The sequence below is a fragment of the Pocillopora verrucosa genome, chromosome 2 (assembly GCF_036669915.1).
Source record: "Pocillopora verrucosa isolate sample1 chromosome 2, ASM3666991v2, whole genome shotgun sequence".
Taxonomy (NCBI): domain Eukaryota; kingdom Metazoa; phylum Cnidaria; class Anthozoa; order Scleractinia; family Pocilloporidae; genus Pocillopora; species Pocillopora verrucosa.
The window spans coordinates 20,046,443-20,059,927 of NC_089313.1; the positions used below are offsets into that span (position 1 = coordinate 20,046,443).

The window sequence follows — 13,485 nt, forward strand, 5'->3', positions numbered from 1 at the left end:
AGCATATTCTTCTTCAAGAGCAAAGTTTTGATTTCCACATATAACTTCTTCTATTTGCGCAGTGTAACGTCATTTACATATTTACCAAGACTCGTTTTACGAGTTTGGGCTTCCTGTGCTCAAACTGGTTTTTTTTGTTTTGTTTTTTTTGTTTCATTTTTTTAAAAATGTGTTTAATTTTTTTTCTTGCATATAAAGTAGCCTCGATTCTGCGCACCTTACCCAGCATTCCACGTTTGAAATCGTAAGGTTGCGAGGTTATAATGAGTTATCTTAATTTTTCGATTAACAGTAATAACACCTGATTACAAGAAAGGAAGGGCGTCGCAGAGGAGGAAAATTCATCTTTTCCTGATCATTTTCATGGTCTAGCTTTCTCTCTCATTCTTGATCAACTGACTCGCTCGACAGCAAGCTTGAAATTCGAGGTATTTGTAAAGCATCAATGTAATTGTAATTCTGAGTTTTTTTAACAGATCTAGATCCTACATTAGGCATTCGTTTGGAACCATAATTTCAAGACTTAAATTAAAGGCCTTTGAATTTAACACTTTTGCATGGACCAGTTTTGAATGGTTTTGGTTCTTACTCGTGATATATTGAAGGACTGATGCAGATGCAGGTGCAACCTAAGTATTATCCAGTTTCTTATCATGAATTTTCTGTTTTAATTCCTTTACATGTGGTATATTGATATTATAGTGAAGAGAATTTTAAAACATGAGGTATAAATACGGAATGGATGAAAAATGCTTCAATGTACCTTAAATTAAATTTCAGTAGAAGAGCATGGTATGGGTGCACTATTTGATCCTTCTGAGCAGTTAAGGGAAGGAGTGTGGGCTTATTTTCTGCTCAGCATATGGCAATCAAGCCAAGGGTCCTATAGCACAAGGAAATCTGCTATTTGATTAGTTTGGCTATATTATTTTTTGCCCTTGGGAATGGAGCTAAGGAGGGTTCTAACATGTTTTGTGTCTATGGAAGTGCTACCTTATAAATACCCTTCCTTTGTGAACTTTTCAATGATTTTCCCATGTGAACTTTGAATTTCCCATTATTTTTTTTCAATCATTTTCACCATTAAGGTGCAGGACACACAACAGAGCAAGGTTCCAAATTAAGTGTGTCCTTAAGAGAGGCACTGTGAAAGTACAGTATCTAGCCCAGGAACACAACGCATAGTCCCAGCCAGGTTTTGAAGCCAGGCCTCTTGATCTGGAGTCCAGTGTACTGACCATTAGGCCACTACGCTTCTCCAGGCCACTATGCATCTTCAGGCTACCATGCCTCTTACATTTGTATTATGTTATAAGATTCCACTTTTACCTTAGGTGGACTTGCAATACAGATAATAGTTGCAGTAATGATGTGAATCATAACAGAGTTTAAAAAAAAAATTTGAAAGAATGCTACAGTTAGCTACTAATGTTAACTGCAACTATTAAAATCCAATAAATTTATTTGCTAATTATGTTCAAATTACAAGAATAGTACATAAATGTAGTGAAAACGAGGAGACGTGCACTTACAGGTCTTTACCCAGAGTGCCATTTGTAACATTTTCTTACTCTGGGAAACAATTAAAAAAAAACTGAAGGCAGAACAGTTAAATTCAATTGTAATCTAAAACTGAGTCACAAGAAAGGCATATAATTGAATGGAGAAATTATTGATTTAATGCCTTAGAGTTTCAAGTTTGTGGGATATTTCATTGTTTCATGGTGGATAACTCAATGTGTAAGTTAAGTAGCAAAACTATTTTGAACAGGATGAGTTATGAATTTGTCACAAGTTTTTATTTCTTTCTACTTCCTTCTGTTAGCAACAAGAAGTCATTCCTTTGCTTCCTTGCTTTCCAGTCTCTGATCTCTCTTTTTTTTGACAGGATCTCATATGACAGGAGATATAGGTATGGACCAGCTGGGAACACCTGTAAAATTCAATGTAAGTGGATGCAGTTAAGTGATACTATAAGTGAACTATGATGTGGCATACTCTTTATTTGCAGCTGTTAATATGTCTAAGGATCATTTGCAGAGCTTTACATGAGTTGCTTGACTATGTTCTTATTTGTCCTACGCTCATTAAATGACGAAAAACATCTTTCTCTATTTCTTTACCGAGCTCAAAACTTACGATCTCTCTTATTCTATTTACAAACATGACGCTATCGACATTGCTGATCCTAACAATATGCAGGGCGGGTGTCATGTGAACTTCGTAACAGACCTCGGTCACTGGAGAGTCTCTGTGGCTCAGTGGTAGAGCATCAGAGCCCGGAATCCGAAGGTCTGAGGTTCGATTCCTTATGGGGACTCAGAACTTTTTCTTTGTCCCACGCTCGTGACAAGACAAAAAACATCTTTCTCTATTTCTTTACCGAGCTCAAAACTTACCATCTCTCTTGTTCTGTTATGTACTGCTACTTGTAAATGTTACTGACCAATTGGAGTCAGGTACTTAACCAGGAAAATTTGGCCATAACAACCAGTTGGAAGTTGTTAAAATGATAAAAAAGGGAACAAAAAACTGACCCAGCGTCCAATTAGTTTGGAACACATAAATTTTATCAGGCGAGTGAAAAAGAATTGAAATTATTGGCACTATTGTCGTTTTTTTTAGGTTGTTCCAGGAACTGATAGTTTGGTCATAAATGGCATCGCAACAAACATCAGCGTCAGACATCAATGCATCACAGTGATGGCAAATTACGATAAGAAGAGCGTTGAGGTGTGTTAAAAAGAAACAACATTGACTGCTATTCTTATGAAATCTTGGACACAATTTGAGCGGGAAGAATCCACGAATCAAGAAAAATTTATTACATGAATTATCGTCATTCGCTTCGTAAAAACAGGAGAAAAAACTGAAATGATTCAGATATTTATCGTTGGCAGGAAAAAAGGTCAATAGCACTGAGGTTACGAATCATTGCTTGAAAACGTGGCAATAGGAGTCTTTCCTGAAATAGCGTCAACTTCTTCAAATGACTGAGAATAGTGGATCTATTTTCCTGTCAAGCGCTCTAAATGAGCAAATGAAGTTCAGTATCAATACCAAACTGTGTTTGTTCTTTGCTGTTTTGAAATAGGAGTCCTACCCATATCGGGAAAGTTAAGATCATAGGCACGAGTTTATCAGTGCGTAGAGTGTGCAGAAGAACCTCGTGAACCCTCGAACATTGCTGGCCACCGTTATGCCATGAAAATTTAAGTGATAAAATATTGGGATCCGAATGAACTTGACGTCTTCACGGACGAGGTTGCAGAATAGCGGGAAAAAATAGACTTTCCGTTTGTTTGATGCAGCACTGAAACGTAGTTGTAACAGTCCTTCCGCCTTTTTGCAGTAACTGACCGACCCCTCCAGCCTGAGAAATCAGACAGGGGTAGGGTGTCTCTCTCCAGCCTAATATTAATTTCACTAAGAACGGAGCTTGAAACTGACTATTCAGGAATCAGATTGCATCTTATTTTTAAGATGTTAACGATAAGTCAAATGACCTTTGATGAAAGATGTCCCATACGAAACAATAATTTAAAGTTATCAAAGCTTATCTTGAGAATATTTATTAAAAGTAATGGTTTCATCTGTCCTACCAAAATTCCAAATGGAGTAACAAAAATTATTGTCGGCGAGTTAACCGAAGTTGTCAGCGAGTTGACCGAAGTTGTCAGCGAGTTGACCGAAGTTGTCAGCGAGTTAACCGAAGTTGTCAGCGAGTTGACCGAAGTTGTCAGCGAGTTGACCGAAGTTGTCAGCGAGTTGACCGAAGTTTTCAGTGAGTTGACTGAGTTTGTCGGCGCGCTATCGTCGAGCTGGCCAGTAATGTCGGCGAGGTGACTTATGGTGTCGTCGAATTGACATGTTGCTAAGTGAGCGGTAACCTCGATGGCGAAGTGAATGGTAACCATCAAACGTTTGAAGTTAGCTACCATCAACTGCCTTCCGACCTTTTTGCACTTAACTTTTAACCTCTGTTTGAGAAAAATGCTTGGAGACTGTATTTGATTTTTATGTCGCTTATCATTTTAATGTTTGCTTGTTATCAGTCACGATAAGCTTTGATTAAAGCTCTGTTTTCCATAGGAACTCAGATTAGAAGATTATTTACTTCAGGGGCGCGTACAAAGACCCGAAGGTAGGTGTTGGGTTTATTGATCTCATCGATTTTTGTCGTGGCTGTTGCTTGGTTATGTAATATTTGCAATTTGTTTTTGAAAAGCCACCAGGTTTGAAAGCAAGACATATCTTTGTTCGGAACACAACGAAGCTCTGAAAGTTTACTGTCACACAGATAAATGCCTCATCTGCATTTATTGCCAGGTAAAATTGCTTACCTGCGTAGTGTCCTTCCAAGAAGTCAAAATCTTATACCGGCTAAGAAATTTCAGTTCTTCCCAACTCTTGGAAATCATGTCACATCAGCCCTTTGGCTGCCTTTCACACAACCTACTTATGTAAAACTCATAGGAAATTCTCTCCTTTACTCATATCCTTTAATGATTGTCTGTGTAGCAGGCGTTTCTTTTAAGGGCGCTCCGATGAAGAAAAGGCATCGGAGCCGCGAAATGCACAAGTGGCACTCTCATTATTCACAGACTCTAACAAAACAGCCTGGTAGGCCACTAGTGTGAGGCTTGGAATGGGCCATTTTACAGTTGTGTCCATAGTTGCCAAGCCTTTGACTTGGAGTGAGGTTGAAGGTGACCTCGTTGTTATAGAGACCAGTATCTAGTTAGCATGATAACAAAGTAATTTACATTTGAAAAACAGCAACATTTGTCTCTTAACCAGGTTACCCTCACTCCTGGGTTTATATGCAGAAAATGGAGCTACGCTATTGGTGGGAATATGGTGACGAGAAAACAAGAATAGATTAGTTGAATGAAAAGCGCTCGTTAATACCGTAGGGATTAAGAGTGCCGATATGGAAGATAAATTTTTGTTCTAGAGTTTTGCAATTTTCCGAACTGTCTTGATGTAGGGAAAGGCCCCAAACTGCCGTATGCTGTTTTTAATGATTAGGGTGATTAGGGAGATTAGATCAGAAAAATAGAGTTCACCTCTTTCTAAAAAAATTAATTCATATATGGAAAATTTTGATCAGCAGGATGGTGATCTACAAGTAGTTACGGACGGTCCTTTAGCTTTCTTTTGGTTCTGTACATATAGTTTAGAATGTTCCTTTCGGGAACTCTAAGTTACATGCATGCAAACCTGTTCAATTTTCTGGTTATTTATTCTTAGGTCTATGGCAATCATGTGGGTCACGAATGCGAGCTTGTCAGTGATATTGCCACCACGATACGTGGGGAACTTAGCAACGTATCTGAAAAATTAGGCGATCACTGTGAATTGATCAAGAAGTCAATAGGAAAAGTGAATAACACGAAGGACTCTGTATTGGCTACTCAAAATTATCTGCAAGACAGGATCGGAAAACACATGACATTGTTACATGCTCACATGAGTATGGGAGAAACGTCGCTGAGGGATGCTGTAAACGATAAAACGAACCAGAAGATGATGTTTTTAGATAATCAAGAGAGGTTTGTTTTATATGGACCCCTTTTGTAATGTTGGGCTTGATTATTATCAGTACTTTCATGTGCATGTAAATGAGCCTTCTTGGCCTCGCTTTGGAGTGCAAATTCTAGCAATTAGGGCCGCCAATTATGAAAGAAGTTTAAATTCAGAAAGATATTAAATGTCACGAATTTATAATATCGTTAATAGATAAAGTTTTAAAATGGTACAGAAACTGAAGATGCATGATCGAAAACTCAAGGCTTCACATCCGACCTCGTTTACCCATTTTATTAGTCTTTTAATCTGAGTCCAAGATGTTGTTACTCCGCTGTTTGCCGACCAACAGGCAGATTATTTGCGTAGGAGCTTAATTATTCAACGTAGATGAGTATACAAAAGCGATTGCAGTTAGAGTCATTTTCACTGAGGCTTGCAATCGATTAAGGACTTTTAAGGCTTTGGAAACACTTGACGTCAAATCGCGCTCTTCAGGTCGCTTACCTTTGATTTACTTTGAGTTGCAATCAGCTCCTTGAAACATTTCCCAATTTAATGATTGGCCGCTAAAATCACTTTGTTTTAAACACTCAATAAAAATCACTCCAATTTACTTCAGGTATGAGTTTAGCAGTAACAGCACGAACTTAGGACGCGATTTCTGGGGAGATGTTCTTAGAGATTTAAAACTCCAGCGTAATTTGTTATGTGTTGCTTGTTTAGGACCATGTCAGGTATTTTGAACAAGTGTGAGTTAGCGCTTCTTTTGTGCGAGTTGTATCAAAAGAATGACAGTGCGTTGGTTGACGAGAAGCCCAAAATATATAGTCTCATCGATGAGGTCTCCGCTTTCATGGAGAAGTGTGAGCTGGAGCCGGCAGAAACAGACAATTTGACATGTTACTTTGAGTATAATCTTTTAGATTCGCTTGAAACACAGATCGGTGGAGTAAAGATGCTAAAGCCTGGCCAAAAAGGTTGGTTTAGTCAATGACTAAAGTCGTAGACAATGAAAAATGTCAAAACTGCGTGTGATGAAAGCACGCGTCAATAGTCTTTTTTTTGCTTAATTCGATATGGCAGTGTGATATGTCTACAAGACTAAAATTTATCTATATTTTGTTTCCAGGGAGCTCTATTTACGACTTCAACGAGCATGAGATATGGGAGGAAGGGAAAACCAAGGATGCTGAGGTTCAAACAGAAGATCCACAGGAAAGCACAACTCATAATACACAAGTTTTGGTAGAAACTACTGACCCTGGCGTGACGGCGCAACTCAGGGACAACAGCCCTTCAGCCCTTGTGGACCCAGGTGAGTCAGAAGTCATCGGTCGGTTCCAGCCATTCATTTAGAAAAAAGGCACGTTAGTGGCGGCAGGGCGGGCAAAAACAAAGAGACTAAATTTCTCCTAGGCATGTGGTTAAGTTTACGATACAGATACCCAGTCGAGAACACTGAAAAATAAGAAAAGCACGATTTTCTCCGCGTCTGGAGTTCGTTAAATTAGGCGGGCACATTTTCCCATGAATTCGTCCAGGAATCTACAGGTCTTTATCTGAGAGATACTAACGTTATTGTTTTCTTTTGTTTTCAATATTCCACTTCTTAGATGTCAACGAAAAAGATGATCTTGATTGCAACGGTGACGAGAAAGTTAATGACGATGAGAATGAAGTTGGACTTGAGGGAGGGGTGGGAGGCGAAACTTCAGTCCTTGTTGATCCTAACCTGCAGATATCAACAGATTCACAAAGCTCTGGAGAAGTAATAACTGGATTACTGGATGAGATGCTTAGAAAAGTGGACGGAATCGCAGGTCAGTTAATTTTAACTCCATTCTCTTCATGAAGAATCATCATTTTTTTTGTATAAGGGGATAAAATTTCCATTAATAGAGAAGATAAAAAGGAGTCACTATTGATCCTAATAAATCAAAAGTCATTACTGCAATATTAATCTAGAATCTATCCAACACAAACGCGCTACGTTTTCAGTAATGTGCCTACGAGCGGCTGCTAAAATAACGATTACTATTGTGTACATATACTTGTGGACTAATGGATCGAGTTATTGGTGGGATGAGATATCCTCTACCATAAAAAATTTAACCAACCCTCGCCTTTCTCAATTAATTGTGAGTCTAGATTATGGGGTATATATTCACATTGATCTTTTTTCAGTTGCAGTTGGTGACGATGATAGTGATAGTGTTAAACAAGAGATTGAGACTGACGATTAAGCATTGAGCTTAGACCAGACTCCCTACGAATTGAACGTCCACTGTCTGATATTGTATCGCTGTTTTTCTAGACTAATCACGTGAAAGGAGCGTAAAACAAGTAGATTACTTGTATTTTAATTTTTTCTTGTACGGTTCCTCAAGCATGATGGGTAGGAAACGCAAAATTAATGTTTGGACGGAAAGTGACTGGGACATACGCAGGCGGATCAATTTTAGTTAATCCAAGCAAGATTTTCAGAACGCAAGAAACAACCTCAATTTTCATGCGAAAAAAGGGGAACAAATGAAACTTTCATAGAATCTGTGAGAGGAAAAATTACGTTGGGAAAAGAAAATTTGAGACTTCTCGAACGATCTGGAGTTACACAGTATAACAAATACTTTAAATAATGCTGATAGTTTCTCTTTAAATTTTAAGTGTTTGTTTACGTAATTAGCCATTATGCCTTGACTTACAAAATATATCCACTTAAAATAAAACGGTATTTTGTAGATTTGTACGATGCATAGAATTAAAGGAAATAGCTGAATACAGTCACGGATTGCCTGTGTGGCTGGTTGATTTGCATGTTTTTTTTCTGGTTTTTTTTTATGACTTTGTGTGCGCTAAGTGATGAGCGGTGAAACTATCTTCCGTCCCAAGCCTCTCACGGCTTCGTCGCGTATTGCTTTAGCGCGAAACTTGCTACCTTCGTAAGTTAGGTTCTGGCGGGTGCCTGATGTTTATTGTTCCAGTTTTGGGACCTTTCGTCGAGTGTGCGCGAAGATGATATATTTAAAATTCATTTTGTGTCTGAAAATGTTATATGGACAATGACAGGAAACACCGACAGCGAGCCAGGGAAGCGTTTGAGTAGCATCAAAAACTGTGCAAAATTGGTTTGATCTGGCGTTCCGCGAGAGAAATCAAAACACGTTGTTCTGTGGTAGTTATTGGACCCGGGCTCTCATCCTGGGCCCGGTTGTTCAAAACCGCGATTAAACTAATCACCGATTAGGCCTAATCGGCGATTAAATTTCTCAATCGTGGGTTAGTTAATCGTTGGTTAAAAAACGGTTGTTCAAAGGGAGATTACTCGGTCGATTTACTAATCCGCGATTAAGCATAAAATGAATTATATTAATTAATTATAATTTATTTTGTGCCAGTTTACGTCATAAAATTGCCGGAAATTTATTTTTGTCAATATGGCTTCTCCAGCGAAGAAAGTGCGGAAAGCAAACTTTTCACCCGCTGATTTTTAACGGAAAAATTTGAAGAAAATATGGACATTCTTCAAAGTAAATTTACCAACAGTATAACAAATGCAAAAAAAAACAAGATTTGGGAAGAAATCTCGGAGGCGGTAAACGCCGTCGGTGTGACAGCAAGATCAACGCAGGAAGTACGAGACAAGTGGAAAAACCTCCAGAGTCACGCAAAAAGAGAATTCAGTTCCTTTAAAAGTGAATAGAAGAAGACAGGTGGTGGCCCTGCTCCCCCGAACCCATCAGAAGCCAGTTTAAAAATAATAAACATGTTCAGTGACACACCGTCATTTACTGGGTTACAGGGGTTTGAAACAGGTAAGTTTATAAATGGAAACATTATTGTAATACCTCTCAATGTCCATACCTTGCATAAAATGTATACTTCGCTAACAAACACAAAGCAAAGTGAAAATTAACGGACTTTAGACTTTTGTTTCTTTCTTATTTTCTTTTACATGTACTCCCATGTAAACAAAAAAACAAATGGCGCCCGAAAAGTCTGCCTTGCTCTTAATTCTTCGTCTGTATATCCATCTATCGTGAAACCGATGCTCCTAAACTCTCTTTGCTTCCTTTTTCTTCGTCCATCAACACCAACACAACCATACAACAAGTCAGCCATGTTGTGATTTTTATTTTTTAATCTGCCGATTAAGGATTTAATCCACCTAGCGAGCAGGGTTAGATTTAACCCTCGGTTTGATCGAAGGTTAGGAATAATCGGGCTTTGAACAACAGAAACTAATCGGCGACTTAAATTTAATCGGCGATTAGCCTATTTAATCGTGGATTAGCGCTAATCGCAGTTTTGAACAACCGGGCCCTGGTGATTAGTTACAATCAGTCGGAACTGAGTAGCCAGATAAGTCTGGTTAAACATGACTGGGCTTTTTTCATCATTCAGTCTTAAATTCAAACTTAATGTACAAAGAGTAACAAAGAACAACTATTTCTTAACTAATAAGGTCCTAACAGGAACACCGAAGAAATTCTTTTGAGGTCTTAACGGGGAGAGCTTTTGTGACAACGTCTTCGGTACACTGATAAGAGTAGATATGTTACCAACATACCTTAAGCATTACTGTGAGGGCATGGAATTTCTATTTTAATCAGTGCAACGAAAACGTTGTCACAAGGGCTTTCTCTAAAGGCCTCTAGAGTTTCATCAGAGACATCAGAAAGTCAGTGAGTCCTAAGGCTAGGTCGCAGAGCACCTCACTCAGGAACTTCCGAAAGACTGGGGGTGAGCTATGACCAGAATTCCGCGGGAATTTCGCGTCTTGTAGTAGACTTAAAAACATGGCCATCAGCAAAGTGTTTACGACCTTTAGAGGCGACGTGATGTTCTTTTCTCTTTTAAATACGGGCAGCGACGATGAAAACTGTATTGAAGTTCAAATCTTTGGCTTTTCTAAATCCTCTAGATCCTTCACAAGGACTGCAAAGCAACTGCTACCCCTTGGAATATTAGGACACGAACTGGAACTCGTTTCTGCAAAATGTTTGATGAACTCAACTACAAAAATGTACCAGCCTTTTATTTTGCTACGCCAGATTCGAATGAAGCATTCCAGCACACAGGAGCTGCATGTATTACTTCTAGAAGACTATGATTCGGTTATTCTGCGAGGCAGTTTTGAAATAAGTCATGTCTCACCAACACAGAATATTGAATTTTATTTTTGTGATGGCCCCACAGTTTGTTGGAATTTTGAAGGGGTTATGTACTTTGCATACTATGATGCCGTTTGAGAAGTTTACAACTGATTCTGTAACGGTTGATAACTCTATGAATGAAAGATCAAATGTGGAATTTACTGTCTCCTGGTGTGGATTATTGAGGGGCCAAGTTGTTTCAATGGGAGTAAAATCAGAAATGACAGATGATACCAGCACCTTAAAAAGATGGACATGTGTCCATCATACTCATAAAGATGTTCAAGAAGTCTCATTGGTTCCAAATCTGTATGTTCCCATAGCAACATGCTGCCATGTAAGAGAACCCTTACATGTAGGGGAATTTGGGGGTAATTCTGCATATGATAATGTGAATGTGTATTTAGCAACAAACAGAGGACAGCTCCTAAGCTTGTGAATGGAAGGCTCAAAACCTACTGGCAGTTGCCATTTAAAGACCCTTGCAGAATGTGGATTCTGGAGGTAACAAATATACTTTTGCAGTAAATGTTTTGACCTTATTTTGAAATAATATTTGATCATGTACTCTGTTTGTCTGGCAGAGGGTAGTCTGATGGGGAATTTTGTTGGTCTTAGCGACTAATGTTTAGGGAACCTTATTGGAAATTATCATTAGACTTATTGAAGAGTTATTGTCAGTTGAGGGGGGTTTTTTTAAACCTCAGTCACTGCAGCCAACAACATACTCAACATTTGAGCTATTTTAATGAGTGGTCGGTTTGCTGTTCTTTACTTTAGTGTGTCACAGATTACCTTCCTGACCCAGACTCACAGAAGCTGCAATGTAGGTATCAACAAAATGGATGGGAGTCTTTGATACCTATAGCAGCCTATGATCAGAGAGAATTTTCCTTGTAATTTTTCACACTGAAATATAGTGAAAAAATACTGTTCAGAATATATCAAGTCCTGTATCATACCATCTGATTCCAAAGAGCCAATCAAGTTTGTTAAGCTCCATGTGCTTGGGTTAGCATCTTTTACAGAGTTTTTGTACTTGTTTTTGGTACCTCCAGTTCATTATTATAAAATCATTTTGCTTTTGATATTAGGCGAGTTCTTTCAGTATGAGATTGTGAACACTCATTGAGATACGCAAACACAAATTGAACGAGGTATAATAAACCAAGAGGGAATAAGTTTAGGATAAAGTATAAACAGATTTCAAATTACAAACCTGAAAAAATTCAGGCTTAATCTTCTAGTGTATAGACAACAGTAAAGGTGCTCTGAGACACAAACCCAAGTTGTATAAGGAATATGGCTGCAGAAAAAATGCACTAAGTAATCCTTTTAATCCTGTAAACACACTTTGAAAAGAAGTTGATCAACAGGTCTGTTACTTCCCTGTCTTTGCATACAGGTGATGTAGTTTCCCTGACAAGTGGAAGAAGTGGAGTAAATACTGATACAACAAATTCAGAAGGTATTTCTTTATCTTACTTCATGTGTTCCCAATGACTAGATGGTTAGTTCTACCTATCACATATGTGAGTTATATTTTTGCAACACCTCTATTTGCTTTTGGATTGGTTACTATTTAGATATGAGGAGATCCAGGACAAATTGAGAGAGCCCATGGTCAGAGTTTCTTCACCCTCCTCTAATCTAAGGTTCATACCAAATATATGTTTGGATGAATTTAACACCCCCCCCCCCTTGCCCTTGCTCCTCTTATTCATGGATGGGGTCTGAGCCCTACTGGCTTTTTGTTTTTCAGTTGTTGATACTGACAACAGGAGACAATCAATTTCAAGTGATGAATGGAGTTTAATGCCCTCAGCAAATCAGGGGGAACCTCTCAGCTTAGACAGCACCTTACTTCTCCCTGGGCAAAGACTGGTGTCTACAGATGGGTTTAGAAGTCTGGACAGTCAGCAGTGTGCTACTAGGGACAGAACTCATTGTTCTGCTGCCGACTGCCAGAACCTTACAGCACTTGCATCAAAAAGGTGTCTACGCTGTCGGCATTTTTACTGTGCAACTTTTGCATCCTTGTCACTCACATGCCTGAAGAGTCCAAGTGGACATCGATTTGTGTCAAGCATGCTTAGAATCAGGGGTAGAGAACAACCAAGGACTAGAAGCAGGGTAGGGAAAAGGAGGCCAAAGAAAGAGGAAGGACCCCCCTGGGAATGCAAGCAGTGTACCATGATAAACGGACCACAAGTGCTGGTGTGCCTGGGGTGTGACACCTTGCGAGAGGTAGATGCTTAAGAAGGGCACAATGTGTGTCCCATGTGTACCTTGGTTAATGAGCCTGGTAAGACAAAGTGTGAACTGTGTGACACAAAGGTTGGTCGGTCAAGCACAAGCTGATGAAGCAGAAACTGAGGAGTCCTAACTAAAAGCATGTCACTACAACTCTTGAAGTGATTTGCCCTCATTAAGTAGATCATAGCATATTTCACAGGAAACATAAGTGGTCTTGGTCAGTATCTGAGCTACTTCACACCTACCCCTCTCCTAACTTGTTATCAGTTGACTGTTGTTAGGTTAGGGGAGGGGGGGGGGTGCGCAGTGTCTTAGATACTAACATTGATCCAAATAAGTATCACAAAGTGGTGATTTTTCAAGGGGTAATCTTGGAGTTTATTTTGCTCAGATATTACAGGAAGTGAAATGGTAACTGGGCAAACAGTTTGCCTTATGTCTCTGAAGAACCACAAACATGTTCTGTGGTTTCTCTAACACTGCCAAAGTTTCTTTTTTTGTTTTAATTGTGTTATATTTTTATACCCCTTGGGATAAGTTTGAT

General features: G+C 38.9%; 1 protein-coding gene and 1 pseudogene across 1 annotated transcript; both read left to right on the forward strand.

Annotated features, from left to right (window-relative positions):
• Positions 1-242: 242 nt before the first annotated feature.
• LOC131789694 (uncharacterized) lies at positions 243-8,307 on the forward strand. The gene is made up of 10 exons (XM_066162410.1): positions 243-428; positions 1,889-1,947; positions 2,626-2,733; positions 4,093-4,144; positions 4,229-4,329; positions 5,254-5,555; positions 6,256-6,509; positions 6,662-6,847; positions 7,146-7,352; positions 7,717-8,307. Exons 2-10 carry the CDS (start codon positions 1,897-1,899, stop codon positions 7,773-7,775), a joined length of 1,320 nt encoding a protein of 439 aa, XP_066018507.1. The 5' UTR covers positions 243-428; positions 1,889-1,896; the 3' UTR covers positions 7,776-8,307.
• A 2,463-nt stretch (positions 8,308-10,770) lies between these two features.
• LOC131789664 (uncharacterized) overlaps positions 10,771-13,485 on the forward strand; it is a 3,118-nt pseudogene continuing 403 nt past the window's right edge.